The sequence below is a fragment of the Mustela putorius genome, unplaced genomic scaffold, assembly GCF_011764305.1.
Source record: "Mustela putorius furo isolate JIRA1106 unplaced genomic scaffold, ASM1176430v1.1 tig00000174_pilon_pilon_pilon, whole genome shotgun sequence".
Lineage (NCBI taxonomy): Eukaryota > Metazoa > Chordata > Mammalia > Carnivora > Mustelidae > Mustela > Mustela putorius.
The window spans coordinates 17,609,124-17,624,542 of NW_025421304.1; the positions used below are offsets into that span (position 1 = coordinate 17,609,124).

At 48.0% G+C, this 15,419-nt stretch overlaps 1 protein-coding gene across 23 annotated transcripts in view; it reads left to right on the forward strand.

Annotated features, from left to right (window-relative positions):
* The window catches only part of NLRC5 (NLR family CARD domain containing 5), an 85,751-nt gene that overhangs the window by 18,255 nt on the left and 52,077 nt on the right, over positions 1-15,419 (forward strand). For 21 of the 23 annotated variants that reach the window (XR_006605579.1, XM_045076085.1, XM_045076098.1 and 18 more), the window contains 3 exons: positions 8,338-8,454; positions 11,342-11,648; positions 12,666-12,725. Coding sequence is in view for 22 of the 23 variants with exons in the window: in XM_045076085.1 (XP_044932020.1) it covers positions 11,354-11,648; positions 12,666-12,725 (355 nt within the window). In the remaining variant the exon portion in view is untranslated. Of the gene's footprint in view, positions 1-8,337; positions 8,455-11,317; positions 11,649-12,665; positions 12,726-15,419 lie in introns of all 23 variants that reach the window. The other 2 variants (XM_045076089.1, XM_045076093.1) reach the window with 2 other exon arrangements.

Sequence of the window (15,419 nt, forward strand, 5' to 3'; positions counted from 1 at the left end):
AGGAGATGGGTCTCAACAAGCCAGTCGACAAGTAGACAGGTCGGCCCGGCCTCCTGGGGGCTCCCCCGTAATCCAAGCCTGGGGAGTCAGGACGAGCAAAGAAACCAAAGGAGCAGCAATCAGAAGTCTGTGCCCCAAGCCGTGTCCTCTCTGCCATCCCTGCCTTCCTTCCTTGTACGCTGGGCTGGGCTTACGGAGGAAATAACAGCGGTGCCCTTTGTAATCAGAGTCGGCACGTCTGAGCCTTTCTCGCGAGGGCCAGATGCCTGCATCTCCCGTGGACCTTGCCTGGTAGATGATCGCACGTCCGCAGCAGACTCTGATGGTGATCCCTCTCACTCACCTGCTCCCCCCTCAGTCAGCCAGCGTTCCCATCCCCCATCCACTGTGGGCCTAAGCCGCCAGCGTCGGCACCCTTCTGGAAGGCTTACCATTGGCTAATAGCAATGATCTCCTACAGTGCCTCCCTCCCAATCCGTTGGGCATGACCCGCAGGCAACAACTGACCGATATGGGTCAGTTGCCCCTTGACAGGACAGGACAGACTCTGTGGCGTTGTTCACACTCCAGAGCTACCCCCCTCCCAGCCCCCACTGTGTATCAGGCTGAAACAAGACTTTCCTTACCCTCTCAATAAATAACGTTTGCAGGGACCCCTGTCTCGGGCTCTGCTTCTAAAAAGCCTGATCTAGAAAAATCCCCATGCTACAGATGGGAAAACTGAGGTGCTGAGAGACAGTAATCCGACTAACGCCACACAGCTGGCAACTAGCAGAAGTTCAAATCTAGGACCCTGGTGCAAGGCATTTGCTCTGATCCAGAATCGGGCCGTGTCCTGGCCCCCAAGCTATTGCTGGCGTGCAGAGGGGAGCCGGTGGGCTGAGAGGAAATGGCAATGTGGGGCGGGGTGACCTGCATGGAGGAGAAAGAACAGAACACTAAGGAGTGAAGGACAGCGGTGGCGGGGGGTGGCGTGGCTTGGTCTGGGAAGGCAGCCTGGAGGACTTCCTGGAGTTGAACTGGGTGCAGAGGAGGAGTTTGCCAGGGGGAAAGGGGCAGGGCATTGGAGGCAGAGGGTGCACCAAGCGGGTGGGATGGGGAGGTGGGGCCTTGCGTCTTGTCCCATGGACAGGGCAGCAGGTGCATGAGAGGGATGGAAGGTGGCCAGCAGCCCCATGGCAAAAGACCATTTGTTTATTCATCCTTTGAACCTTTCTGGGCCCCTGCATGTGGAGGTGGCACCTCCTTTGTGGCGGATGTATTAACGTGGTGTGACTTTATCTGAGAGGTGGTGGGAAGCTGATAGGCAGTTCCAACAGAAACGAGACCAGGACAGACAGCGGCTGAGTGTTAGAAATAACTGTGCCCAGACGACCGTGCCCGCGTGTTACGAACGCCATTCCGTGTCATCCCACATGGCTCAGCCTTGTCCTTTTTGATGCCAGCATGGATTTCCACCATTCAGGGACATTTAGAGTTTTTGCAGTCTTTCACTGCTATAAGCAAGCCAACACTAAGTGTTCCTGAACATCTGTTATTTTGCACGTGACAAATAGATGCATCAGCGTGGAATTGCTGGTTGTGGTTCCGTGGCATTTGCGATCTTCGTAGATCAAGTTGTGTCGGTGTACACTCCCATGAGCAAGGCGTCCAAACCTTGCTAATTCGCAACCTTGCCAGCTGTACAATTCCCTTGACAATCTAAGAGCTGGGAAACTGTATGTCTCTTTTAGTTTTTCACATGTGTTTCTTTCACTTCCTGTGAAGTGGAACATGTTTTCGTATACATTTCAGAACATTCATGTTTCCCTTTCTGTAAACAGTTCAGGTTCTTTGCCCACGGTCCTATCAGGTCATTGGTTTTTTTTCTTATTGATTTGTACTCACTCTTGATATATTAGAAGCAGTCATATCTTTGTGATGCAGAGTGTAGACTTCTTCCCACTTTGCCATTTGTCTTCTTGCTTTATTTGCTGTGTTCTTTGATAATACAGAAGTTTCAATTTCATTCCCTTTTTTTCTTTTACGATTTCTGAGTTTTGTGTCATGCCCAGCTAGACCCTGTCTATCCTGATATTATGTTTTAAAACTTTTCCCCATGTGTTTTTCTAGCACTTAAAAAAAAAAAATTTAATGGCTTTGTGGTGAAATCGTAATATAGAAAAAAATGCAGAAAATTCAATGTATAGCTTCATGAATTGTTGTAAATTGAAGAGCTGTGGTCTAGTACTTTTACCATTTAACTTTTCACATTTAAATATTGGCCCCATCTAGACTTTATTTTGGCATAACTTGGGGGCTCGAAATCTGTATTTATTGAAAAAGAGTAACTTTACAAATGTCATGGAATATTTTAAAATTTGTCATATGCCAAGCAAAAAAGGAAAATCTCAACATGCTTCCCTAAAGCAGAAATTGCAAAGGAGTCATTCTTTGTACAGCCTAGTGAAACAAAAGATTAATGGCAAAGGTTTAAAGAATAACTTGGCCTCCATTAAATGACCAACTTCAAAATTATAATTACTGGAGTGCCTGGGTGGCTCAGTCATTAAGCATCTGTCTTGGGCTCAGGTCATGATCCCAGGGTACTGGGATCAAGCCCTGCATCGGGAGGGAGCCTGCTTCTCCCTCTCCCATTCCCCGTGCTTGTGTTACCTCTCACTGTCTCTGTCTGTCAAATAAATAAAATCTTTCAAAAAATTATAATTATAATCTACTTGTAATGTAAATTTGATATAAACTTGACAGAAATTCATGGAGATTGGCCAAAAGTGGTTTCTCTTATTATTTTGTAAAATGGAAAGACTAGAAATTATTTAAGCAAGAAACTCACTCATAAACTTAATGAATAACAGTCTCAGTAAATCAGGGAAGAGAAGTCAGGAGATAAAAAATTATAAAACTAAAAAAGAGAAATTTCCACATAACTGATAAATGGAAATGGAAGTTTTGTTTTGTCTCTTTAAACATGAGAGACAGCAGCTGCTGGCCAATCTAATAAGGAGAAAAAAAACCCAAAGCAAAATAAACTAAATTAAATGGGAAGAGATGAGATTTCTAAGTCCAGGAAAAGATCATATGCAACTGTGTGCTCTACTGTTTGAACATTTTCTTTTTTTTTGAGAGCGAGAGGGGAGAGAGAGAGAGAGCGCGTGCGCATGCACACTGGGGGAGGGGCCAAGAGAGAAAATCTCAGCAGATACCCTGACCCTGAGATCATGACCTGAGCCAAAACCAAGAGAATGACACTCAACCGACTGAGCCACCCAGGTGCCCCTCACGTTTGAGCATTCTTGACAAAATGAACAGTTTTCTTAACTGTGAACGTAAAGCACCAAACATAAGGTGCCAAAAGTTAATTTTTTTTTAAAAGAGGCAACAAATAAAGTCTTTATAAAAAGGGGGGGGCACCTGGGTGACTCAGTGGGTTAAAGCCTCTGCCTTTGGCTCAGATCATGATCCCAGGGTCCTGGGATCGAGTCCCGCATCGGGCTCCCTGCTCAGTGGGGAGCCTGCTTCCCCCCCGCCCCTGCCTGCCTCTCTGTCTACCTGTGATCTCTCTCTCTGTGAAATAAATAAATAAAATCTTAAAAAAAAAAAAAGACAACAAATGAAATTTTAAAGTGGTCATGTTTGGAGGTGCCTGGGTGGCTCAGTCCATTAAGCATCCGCCTTCCGCTCAGGTCATGATCCCAGGGTGCTGGGTTCGAGCCCCATGTCCGGCTCCCTGCTCAGTGGGAAGCCTGCTTCTCCCTCTCCTCCCCACTTGTGCTCTCTTTTGCTATCTTTGTCTCTGTCTATGTCTCTCTCAAATAAATAAACTTACAAATAAACACTTACTAAAATAAAGTTTTCATTTTTTTTTAAACTGTTCAAACAATCAGGTAGCGTTGGAAAGGACTCTGGCTCTCACTTGGGGTGCAGGAGGGTGCTCTGTGTGATGGAGGCACCTGCCGTGGGCCACAGCCTGACCAGGACACTCTGAGCCTCCGTGGAGGATGTTGGGGCCAGCAGAAGAGGTACCAGATCTCCTGGTCCAAAGGACCCAGTGAGAAATGGTGGCAACCGCGTTCAGGCAGCAGCCGCGGAGGAAGTGAGAGTCTGCAGCACGTACAGGAAAAGTTAGTCCTCCTTGGCCGGAGCTCCAGGAAGCAGGAGGCCAACCTTCAGGGACATGGGAAGGGTGGTGGTAGAAGCAGGCAGTTCATGCGGGAAGAGGAAGGTCAGAATTGCCGTTTGGGACTTTGACACTTTAAAGTGCATACAAGGATGGGGCACCTGGGTGGCTCAGTGGGTTAAAGCCTCTGCCTTTAACTTAGGTCATGGTCCTAGGATCCTGGGATAGAGCCTCACATCGGACTCTCTGCTCAGCGGGGAACCTGCTTCTCCTTCTCTCTCTGCCTGCCTCTCTGCCTACTTGTGATCTCTCTCTGTCAAATAAATAAAATCTTTAAAAATAAATAAATAAATAAAATAAGATGCTCACAGAGCATCCGAGTGTTAGAGTTGTGAGAGCTGAAGTCGTGGAGGCCAAGAGGCCCTGATCCGTCTAGCTTGTATTCTTTATGCTGTCTGTTCACCCCCTTCAGCTCCTTTTCCAGTGCAAATGTCATTCTGTCCCCATAACACACACACCAACGTCCAACTGAAACGTAGAATAAAATATGTCCTTAATAGGTATGAATTACTTCTTGATTTGAATTTTTAGGCTCTCTCTGTCATACTTGACATATGTGTTCATCCTTATTAATTGCCTTCTAGTACTATTTTAGTTTTTGGTTTTTGTTTTTTTTTGTTTTTTTTTTTTTTAAAGATTTTGTTTATTTATTTGACAGAGATCACAGGTAGGCAGAGAGGCAGGCAGAGAGAGAGGAAGGGAAGCAGGCTCCCCGCTGAGCAGAGAGCCTGATGTGGGGCTCGATCCCAGGACCCTGGGACCATGACCTGAGTCAAAGGCAGAGTCTTTAACCCACTGAGCCACCTAGGTGCCCCTCTATTTTAGTTTTATTATGTAACCTAATGGAGGAACTTCCATTTCTGTGAGCCATCACTGATCATTTCTTGTGCTTACTTATCACCATGGATTTATCTTCTTTACACAATGAGGCAACATTTACTCAGTTTTTTTTAAGGATTTTATTTATTTATTTTAGAGAGAGAAAGCAAGATGGGAGAGGGGCAGAAGGAGAGGAAGAGAAAGAGAGAATATCCCAAGCCGACTCTACGCTGAGCACAGAGCCTGACACGGGGCTCGATGCCACAACCCTAAGATCGTGATCTGAGCTGAAATCAAGAGTCCTGTGCTTAACCGACTGAGCCAACCAGGAGCCCCTTCTGGTTTTTAATGTGAATGTCTTTATGTTTTTTTTTTTTTTTTTAAAGATTTATTTGACAGACAGAGATCACAAGTAGGCAGAGAGGCAGGCAGAGAGAGAGGAGGAAGCAGGCTCCCTGCCGAGCAGAGAACCCCATGCGGGGCTCGATCCCAGGACCGTGAGATCATGACCTGAGCCGAAGGCAGAGGCTTAACCCACTGAGCCACCCAGGCACCCCTATGTTTTTTTTTTTTTTAATAAAAATTTGCCTATTAAAATGTTTGCATGTAAAACTGGTCTGAAAGAGTACAGAGTAGAGGATTCTCCTTTGTCTGGGTACCCATCCCCCTCCCCTGGCAAAGTCCTATCCCTGGTCTGTTGTGTAGCCCTAGAGTTGGTCTCTGTGTATGCAAACACAGACACACATGGGGACACACACACACACACACATACACACTTACCCAGTGATATACCTGGGAGCTTTTTTGCTTGGCCTAACATTTTTATGGTTCGTCCTTGCTCTAGTATTTGTACTTTGCTCCTTTTTATGGCTGAATAATATCCCACTGTAGAGATAGACTGGCTTTTACTTCTCCATCTATGAGCTTCTGGACATTTGCATTGCTTTCACTGTTGGGCTGTTGTGAATAATGAACATTCGTGTACAGATTTTTGCGTGAATATCCGTTTTCCTTGCTCTTGGAGAGAAATCTGAGGGTAGAATGGTTGGGTTCTGCAGTCGCTCTGTGGATAGCATTTTAAGGACCTGCCACACTGTTTTCCGAGGGGGCTGCTCTGTTTTCTTCCCCCCCCACAGCAGGATATGAAGTTCTCATTTCTCCTCATCCACAACCAACGCTTGTATTGTCTTTTCCTACATTATGGCCCTTCAGTGGGAGTGTGAGATGCCTCCTGCTTCCCAGACAGAACATTTTCATTCCGTTCCTTAATTAAACAGTAATTCCTTACATTTAAAACACTTGTATTACCATGTATGTTAATACGATGTGTTTTTCCATATATCTTATCTTAATATCGTGATTAATGGGTGTGTTTTAGGTGCATGTGAAGCTACTTTGATTCCGTTCCTTTGGCCATTTTTTTCAATTTTTAATAGTTTTACTGATATGTGCTTTAATAAGATGCCCTGTGATGTTTGAAAGCCTCTCCACTACCGCCTGCCTCTCCCAACAGATAGTGCCGGCTAGAATGGTCTTCCCTTTCTCATTCAAACTTAAACTGTTTGTTATGAAATATTTGAGGTATATAAACACTTGTCATATCTGCCCTTTTCTGTCTAAATGACTGTTGTTATAATTGGATCACGTCCTCCTGAGTATCCTGCTCTAGTGTAAGCAGCACCGCCTTAAATCCACATGTTAACTCAGAGGGAGTTAACTAGTATTAGTATATTAGTTAACTAATATACTATAACTAATTACTATAACTAATATACTATAACTAATATTAGTATTAGTATATAGTTAACTTCTTCTACTTTTTGCGGTCACAGGGAGGTTCATCCTAGTCAATTCGGGCTGCTGGAACAGAATCACTCCAGGCTGAGTGGCTTACATGACATGCATTTGCTCCTAGCAGTTCTGGAGGCTGGGAAGCCCCAAGCTCAGGGAGCCCACAGATCTGGTGTCCAGCAAGGGCTTTCTTCCTTGGTAGATGGCCACCCTCTCCGTGTATGGTGGTGAGGCGGGGGGTGGGGGGGGGAGGCAGAGAGGAAGCAGGCTCTCCCCTGCCTCTATCTTGTAAGCTCCCTGAGCCCTCCCGAGGGCTCCATCCTCCTGGCCCCGGGGGCCAAAGACCCCACCTCCCAATACAGTCACACTGGTGATGCAGGCTTCCACACCCAAATGGGTGGGGAGGCACAAGCCTGTCTTGTCTTTTTTCTAACAACAGTGGTTAAGGGGCACGTGGGTGGTTCAGTGGATTAAAGCCTCTGCCTTCGGCTCAGTTCATGATCTCAGGGTCCTGGGATCGAGCCCCGCACCGGGCTCTCTGCTCAGCAGGGAGCCTGCTTCCCCCCCCCTCTCGCTTCCTGCCTCTCTGCCTACTTGTGATCTCTCTGTCAAATAAATAAAATCTTTAAAACAAAACAAAAAACAACAGTGGTTAACCTCTCTCGTGTTTAGAAGGCTCGGTATTTATGTGGATTTATCTAAAGCGCCGGAACTTCGTGGTTCCCTCCTTCCCTTTGTAGACACCCAGGCCGTGCACAACTGCTCTTCTGCCTGCCTGCCTTCGCTCTCCTTTCCAGCCGCCGTTCTTCTCGTCCATTCTGTATTGTTAGACAACGTCTCTCTCAGGCCCGTGAGCCAAGGTGTCATTTCATTGTGCTCTTGGTGAGGCAGTGATCAGTGCCTCTGGGTTTTCTCATAAAGAAGAATGTTTATTCTTAGGGCACCTGGGGAGGCTCAATTGGGTGAGCATCTGCCTTCTGCTCAGGTCACGATCTCGGGGGTCAAGTCCCGCATGGGCTCCTTGCTTAGCGGGGAGACTGCTTCCTGTTTCTCCCTCTGCCCTCCCCGCCACCCCGCTCATGCTCACTCTCTCTCACGCTCTCGGTCTCTCTCTCAAATAAATAAAATCTTAAAAAAAAAAAAAAAGGAAGAATGTTTATTCTCAACTGCCTCAAAAATTCTTCAGATGTAGTAAGAAACAAGATTGCAAATCTTACCCGGTGGGGAGTTTACTGGGAAAGGAAATTGGCATTGGTGGTTTTCATCCAGATGAATTAGCTGTCGAAAGTCTGCTGGATTCCAAGGGCCTACTCTGATGCCACAGGTCACTGGAAGGCAAATGCCCGAGTTGGGGCCACATGTGGCAGGAGGTGACACCAGCGAGGGTTGGGCTGTGCACAGTCCAGGGACAAAAGGAGATGTGGTTGGGGAAGGATTAGATCTGTGCTCCAGGCGGGTAGAGGCCTCTTATGGGTCGAATGCCTCCGAGGTGTCTCCAGAGGATTTGGGATTTGGAATACTGAGGAAAGTGCCCTGTCTCCTCTCTTTAGGACCCTACCCAAAGAAGCTACGTGCAAATCCAGCTCAGAGCATAGGACTTGGCTCAGGAACTCATGAGACCGTCTTTGCGGACACCCTAGAACATCTATGATGAACCAGGAGGCCAAGTAGGTGACCTTGACCCTTCACCTCCTCTCTTTCCCTCCCACCCACTCCCTCACTCCCTTCCTAGTCCCTACCAAGACTGCTCCCTACCGGGCGCCTGGGTGGCTCAGTGGGCTAAGCCGCTGCCTTCAGCTCAGGTCATGATCTCAGGGTCCTGGGATCGAGTCCCGCATTGGGCTCTCTGCTCAGCAGGGAGCCTGCTTCCTCCTCTCTCTCTCTGCCTGCCTCTCTGTCAAATAAATAAATAAAATCTTTAAAAAAAAAAAAAAAAAAAAAAAAGACTGCTCCCTACCCAGATTAGCTCCGTGGGCTGCCCCTCGTACAACAAACCTCGCCTTAGCCACCATTCAGCTTGAGAGTAAAGGTCATCAGACACGGAAGATCAGGGAGGGCATTGAGACAGAATCCAATCTACCCATTTTATAGATGTTGTGACTACGAGAATAGACTTGCTCAAGGCCAGACCATAAGTGAAGAAGCAGCTAGGATAGGCTAGTTTATGGTCCCATAATACCCACCAATGTCCTGGTAGCTTAGGACAATAAGAGCTTATTTCCGCTCCTGCTTCTTGACTCTTGTCAACCAACTAGGACCTCTCTTCCACATTATCCCTTTGCTGGGCCCCGGCAAAAGGAGTAGCCAAGATCTGGAATAGTGCTGGTCCCCAGGGTAGAGGAAAAGAAAGAACTTCGCGAACTGCATGTTGGAAATCTGCGCAGACATGACACGAGTCATTCTTTAGCATATTTCATTGACCAAAGCAAGTTTCGTGGCCATGGCTGACTTCAAGGGGGCAGGGGGTGCTGTCCAACCATGGGTCTAGGAGGAAGAGGAGAAGGAGAATATATGTGACCAATCCTAATACCTACCACAGAGAATTACAGGCAGAGCTGGGTCAGAACACTAGTCTTCCTACTCTGGGGCTGAGGATCTTTCTACTGTAGTCCTCTGTCTCCAAGGCTCTTTTCCATAGAAGCCTTACTGACTGATAATAATGTAATAGGCTTTTTTTTCTCGAGGGTGGTTTTCCTGAAAGGGCATGATGCTTTACCCCAAGGGGACCGAGGCTTCATGGCAGAAGAAAAGGCATTGTGTCATACGGGCAGGGTGGACACATTTGTAGGTAAGGGATTCCCCCAGAATTATACCATCTAGACTCTCTTCACTTCCACCTGACACCTGGCTATCCTGGCTGATTTCTTTATGGGCATTGTGGACTTGGAACACCATAGCCCAGAGAAGAAGCTGTGTCCTCGGCCATAACCACACCCTCTGACCAAGATCACACCAAGTCCAAGGACTTAGTCCTTGGCTGCTGCCGTCTAGGGCTCCAAGGCCTCTGAAATTTATTGACCCGACAGGCAGCAAATCTCAGTTCTGAGCCTGGCTCTGCCATGGACCTGCATGATGACCTTGGGTACATCCTTGGCCTTCGTCTTCCCATCTGTTCAGTGGGGATGGTGATCTCTGCCTACCGCATGGATGTGAGCATGCTTCATGAATTAAAACCCTGTGGCCGAGCGAGGAGCTATTGCTACCAGTCCGGGTGCCAAGGGATGGCCAGAGGGGGCTGGGGACACATGCCCTTGCTGGGAGTCAAGGGGAGCAGATGCAGTCTGAACCCCGGGGCATACAGTCCTGCACCCCAGCCTCTGAGAGTTGGTAAGGCTGCTCTTCCTGCATGAGCCTCCCACTCTTTTCGGATTTGGAATTGGGGTCTCTGCAGTCATGAGGATTATATGAGACACATAAAGCACTTAGAACCACGCCTCACCCACAGTCTGTGCTTTCTAAGTGTTCGCTACTGTTCTTAAGGAAATAGTACCAGAAAGTAGATTTGGAGATGTGACAGCATTTTCCACCTTATGAGGGACCACCAGTTAGTTAAATCCCCAGGTTTTGGACATTTAAGTTGTTTCCGTTTTTATCTATTATAAATAACCTTGCAGTGAAACAGCTTTGTAATTATAATTTTTATGTACACTCATAATTATTTCCTAAGGCTAGAGTGCTAGAAACAGAATTCCCACATCATTTAAAAAAATTTTTTTAAGCTTTGCTATGTAGTTCCCCTTGATGTATATTGGTACCCCTACCTACCAACAGCTTATTTGAGTGCCAGTTTAGAAGGGGAAAATCTGCTGAGAGAGAAGGAGATGGTTTGTATTAGCTAGCACTCAGTTTCAGTGTAAATAGCAAAAATCCCTAAACAATAGTGCTTTAAACAGAAGTGTATCTCCTTGTCATGTCAGAGAAGTTCAGCCTTACCCTCCACCACTGGAGGAACTGGCTTCCACCTCATGGTCCTCCGTGGCTGCCCAAGGTGCAGCCATCACTTTGACATCCCAACTAAAAGGAGGAAGCGAAGAAGGATATACAACACTTCTACCTTTATCCCAGTGGCTAAAACTTAATAAGATGGCCTATTCTAACTGCAAGGGAGGCTGGGAAATAGAGCTTATTCCAGATGAGCAGGAAATATTCAGGAGTTCTAATACTAAGGAAGCAGGGGAGAACAGATTGGGCGTGCGGGGACCATGAGTTGTCTCTGCCATGAGCTGAGCTCAGAGAGCAGCACAAATAGGTCCATGGAAACGGGGAAAAATAAAGCCTTCTCAGGAAAGCATCCACAGGGGATGGACTGGACCCTTCCAGAGCCAGGACACAGGTACAGATAAGCAGGGGGTAAGAAGTACCAAAGAAGCAGGCTGTTCTCTGGGACCGATCCCTGGGCACAAGCAAGGAGACTCCACCAAGAAGCCACTTGTCTGCCTGCCCACGGCCCCCCAGATGTGAGACATGGTTCTTGACTACACCTTTGGCTTCCTACCAGCTGACTTGTCCCCCTGTTCACCTGTCCCCCAGCTCACCTCTCCCCTGTCCCTGCAGGGCTGGCTCCTCATGGACCCCGATAGCCTCCAGCTGGGCACCGAGCACCTGTGGAACTGGCTTGTGAGGCTGCTCAGCAAAGACTCAGAATGGCTGAATGCCAAGGTGAAGTTCTTCCTCCCCAAGATGGACCTGTGCTCCGGGGACAAGGCCCAGGATGCCACACAGGGGGTCATCCTGCAGCTGAGAAGACTGCACGCTCAAGGCCGGGCCACGTGGCAGGCATTCATCCACTGCGTGTGCATGGAGCTGGACGTGCCGCTGGACCTCGAGGTGCCCCTGCTCAGTACCTGGGGCCACGGAGTCGGTAAGGGCAGGCGGGAGGGGTGCAGAGCAGCCGGCTGGCCCCTGTCACGGGGAGCCTGGGAGGCCCGGGAGGGCCAGGATCCATGCCTGAGTCACACGGGGGTGACGTGGTCAAGACAGGAGCAAAATTCTGTGTTTCTGAGCACTTCTCGAGTAAACTCCCAAGTTTCACCAAATCGGCTGGAGACCCAGAAGGCCCCTTCTTCCACCTTGCCTCACCCCAGGTGCCCAGAAAGGCTGGATACAGGGACAGAAAGGGCCGGTGTCCCATTCCAGCCAAGAAATTCCAGATGGCCCATCATTCTTTTTTTTTTTTTTTAAGATATTTTATTTTTTTATTTGACAGAGATCACAAGTAGGCAGAGAGGCAGGCAGAGAGCGGGAAGCAAGCTCCCTGCTGAGCAGAGAGCCCGATGTGGGGCTCGATCCCAGGGTCCTGGGATCATGACCTGAGCCGAAGGTAGAGGCTTAACCCACTGAGCCACCCAGGTGCCCCGGCCCATCATTCTTATCGTGGTCAGGAGCAGCCATGGGCAGAGCCCTCTGCCCCCTGCTGACAGGCACCCTTGTTCAGTTCTGGGCATGTTTTTTGGCAACTTCTACTTACACAGCATCGTGGGGAAACAGCACTGAGGGCAGCGGTGTTCCTGGCGAGGAAGTGAGAACCCGCCTGGGGGCTCTAGCAGGAGGCAGAGTGTAGGGAATGCAGGGGGTTCACAGTGCATGCATGTGTGTATAATCACACACACGTGTGTGCACTAGTGCACATGTGCACATGCCGAAACACATGTGCACATTTAGACATGCACACATGTACCTGCCCGTGTACAGACCTGCATGTACGCGCACATTTCTACTCACAGCTGCCTTCCCGAGTGTCGACCTCACTTCTCTCCTGCTGGGGACCCGCCCTGACAGATGAGCCCTGAGCCAGACACCGGGCCACAGCCAGTCCCAGAGCTGGTCCCAGAGCATCCCCCACGTCCCCACAACATCTTCCATTCCCCCTCTCTTTCAGCGTTTCCCAGCCAGCTGGAGGCCAGTGAAGAAAGCCAGCCTGCCTCTCAGCTCCAGCACGGTGAGGCCCCGGGGGTGCGGAGTAAGAGGGGGGCAGTGAGGATGCTGAGGCCCCACCTCGCGCCCTGAAGGGGCAGACAGTGGCTGGGCACAGTCATTTCCCTTAAACCAGCCTCCTCATTCTGCAACACATCTGCACATATCCCCTCCCTGCCAACATGGATCCTAGGCACCCACCCCCCGCCCCCACCCCATCTCTCCCTCTGCAGCCCTGAAGGCTTTGGCCTGTCCTGATACCTGTTCCCAGAGGTCTAAGCTGGAATGTCCTGAGCGAGCAGGAAGGTGTCAGCCCTTGGGCAGTGCCGAGATCCCAGCCACTCTCACTAGAGGAGGCGTGTTCTCACCTTGTGCCCTAGCCTCAGGCCTCGTCCTCCAAACCCACAGACTCAGGCCCCACATCACTGAGATGCCCTGGGCCCTGATATTAACCCACAGACCACTGTCCACACCCTGGCAACCTTGGACTGATTTTTCGGGTAGAACACAGAGAGGTCAGTGATCAAATGGTGACCACCTCGGGATTCATGGGCCAACTTCTTATTTTTTTTATAGTGGCAAAATATACATGTCCATTTTTAAAGATTTTATGTATTTGAAAGAGAGAGTGAGCTCAAGCAGTGGGAAGGGGCAGAGGGAGAGGGAGAAGCAAATTCCTCAGTGAGCAGAGAGCCTGACCTCGGGCTCCATCCCAGGACGCTGAGATCATGATCTGAGCTGAGGGCAGATGCTTAACCGACTGGGCCACCCAGGCACCCCTATCTTAACCATTTTTTTAAATGTATTTTTTTAAAAGATTTTAATTATTTATTTGACAGAGAGAGAGAAATCACAGGCAGAGAGGCAGGCAGAGAGAAAGGAGGAAGCAGGCTCCCCGCAGAGCAGAGAGCCCGATGTGGGGCTGGATCTCAGGACCCTGAGATCATGACCTGAGCTAAAGGCAGCGGCTTAACCCACTGAGCCACCCAGTGGCCCGTTAACCATTCTTAAGTGCACAGTTCGGTGGTATTAAATTCACTCTTGGGTGACCATCACCACCATCTATCTTCATCTTGGAAAGCTGAAACTCTGTCCCCACTGAACCATAGCTCCCCAGTCTCCTCTCCCCCAGCCCTGGGGAACAACCATTTTACTTTCTGTCTTTATGATTTGACCACTCTCAGTAGCTTTTATAAGTGGAACCATCTTGTGACCGGCTCATTTCACTCAACATCTTGTCCCTTGTCCGTGTCAGGATTTCCTTCCTTTGTGAGGCTGATGAACATTCCATGATCTGTGTACACCACCCTTGGCTTATCCATCCATCCACTGCTAAACTCTTGGGTTGCTTCCATAGTTAAGCTCTTGTGAATAATGCTGCTGTGAACATGGGTGAACAAATATTTCTTCAAAATCCTGCTTTCAGTTCTTTTTTTTTTTTTTTAAGATTTTACTTATTTATTTGACAGAGAGAAGTCACAAGTAGATGGAGAGGCAGGCAGAGAGAGAGAGAGAGAGAGAGGGAAGCAGGCTCCCCGCCGAACAGAGAGCCCGATGCGGGACTCGATCATCCCAGGACCCTGAGATCATGACCTGAGCCGAAGGCAGCGGCCTAACCCACTGAGCCACCCAGGCGCCCCTCTTTTTGAGTATATCTCAAAATCCAGGGTCATATGGCAGTTCTATCTTTAAATTTTTTGAGGCACTTCCGTACTGTTTTCTCATCCTCAGTGCCATTTTGCCTTCCCACCAGCAGCGCACACGGGTTGTGATTACTCTACATCCTCGCCAGCCCTTGTTTTCTGATTTTGAAAAATATAGTAGCTATCGTGATGGGTGTGAGGAGGTGTTGATCTCATTGTAATTTTGATTTGCATTTCCCTAATGATTGGTGGTGCTGAGTGTCTTTCATGTGCTTATTGCCCATTCTTGTGCCTTCTTGGGAGCTGTGTCTCTTCAAGTTCTCTGTCCATTTTTTTTTAACTGCTTTGTTCGTTTTGCTGTTGTTGAGGTTAGGGGTTCTTTATATATTCTGGATACTAATCCTTTTTCAGATCTATGTTTTGCAGACCTCTCTCATTCTATAGGTTCTCTTTTTATTCCGTGGATAGTGTCTTCTGATGCACAAAATGTTTTTCACTTTCATCAAGCCTGTTTTGTTTGTTTTTTTCTTGTGTTCCCTGGGCCTTGGAGCCGTATCCAAGAAATCATTACCAAATCCAATGTTGTGAAGTTTTTGCCCTATGTTTTCTTCTAAGAGTTTGATTGCTAGGGGTTTTATATCTGGGTTCTTGATCCATTTTGAGTTAATTTTTGTATGTGATGTTAAGAAAGGGTCCATCTTCATTCTTTTGTGTGTGGACACCCACTTTTCTCAGCACCATTTTTTGAAAAGATTGTCCATTCCACATTAAAAGGATTTGACACCCTTCTCAAAAATTATTTAACCATATATGTGAAGATTTCTTTCTGGGCTCTCTATTCTATTCCATTGGTCTATATATCTGTCTTTATGCCGGTTGCCACCCTATTTTGCTTACTGTAGCTCTGTAGTAAGCTTTGAAATCAGGAAGAATGAGCCTTCTAACTTTGTTCTTCTTTTTTCAAGAGTCTGTAGCTCTTTGGGGTCCCTTGGGATTCCAGACGAATTTTAGGATCCATCTTCCTATATCTGCAGAAAAGGTCGTTGGGATTTGACAGAAATTGTGTTGAATCTGTA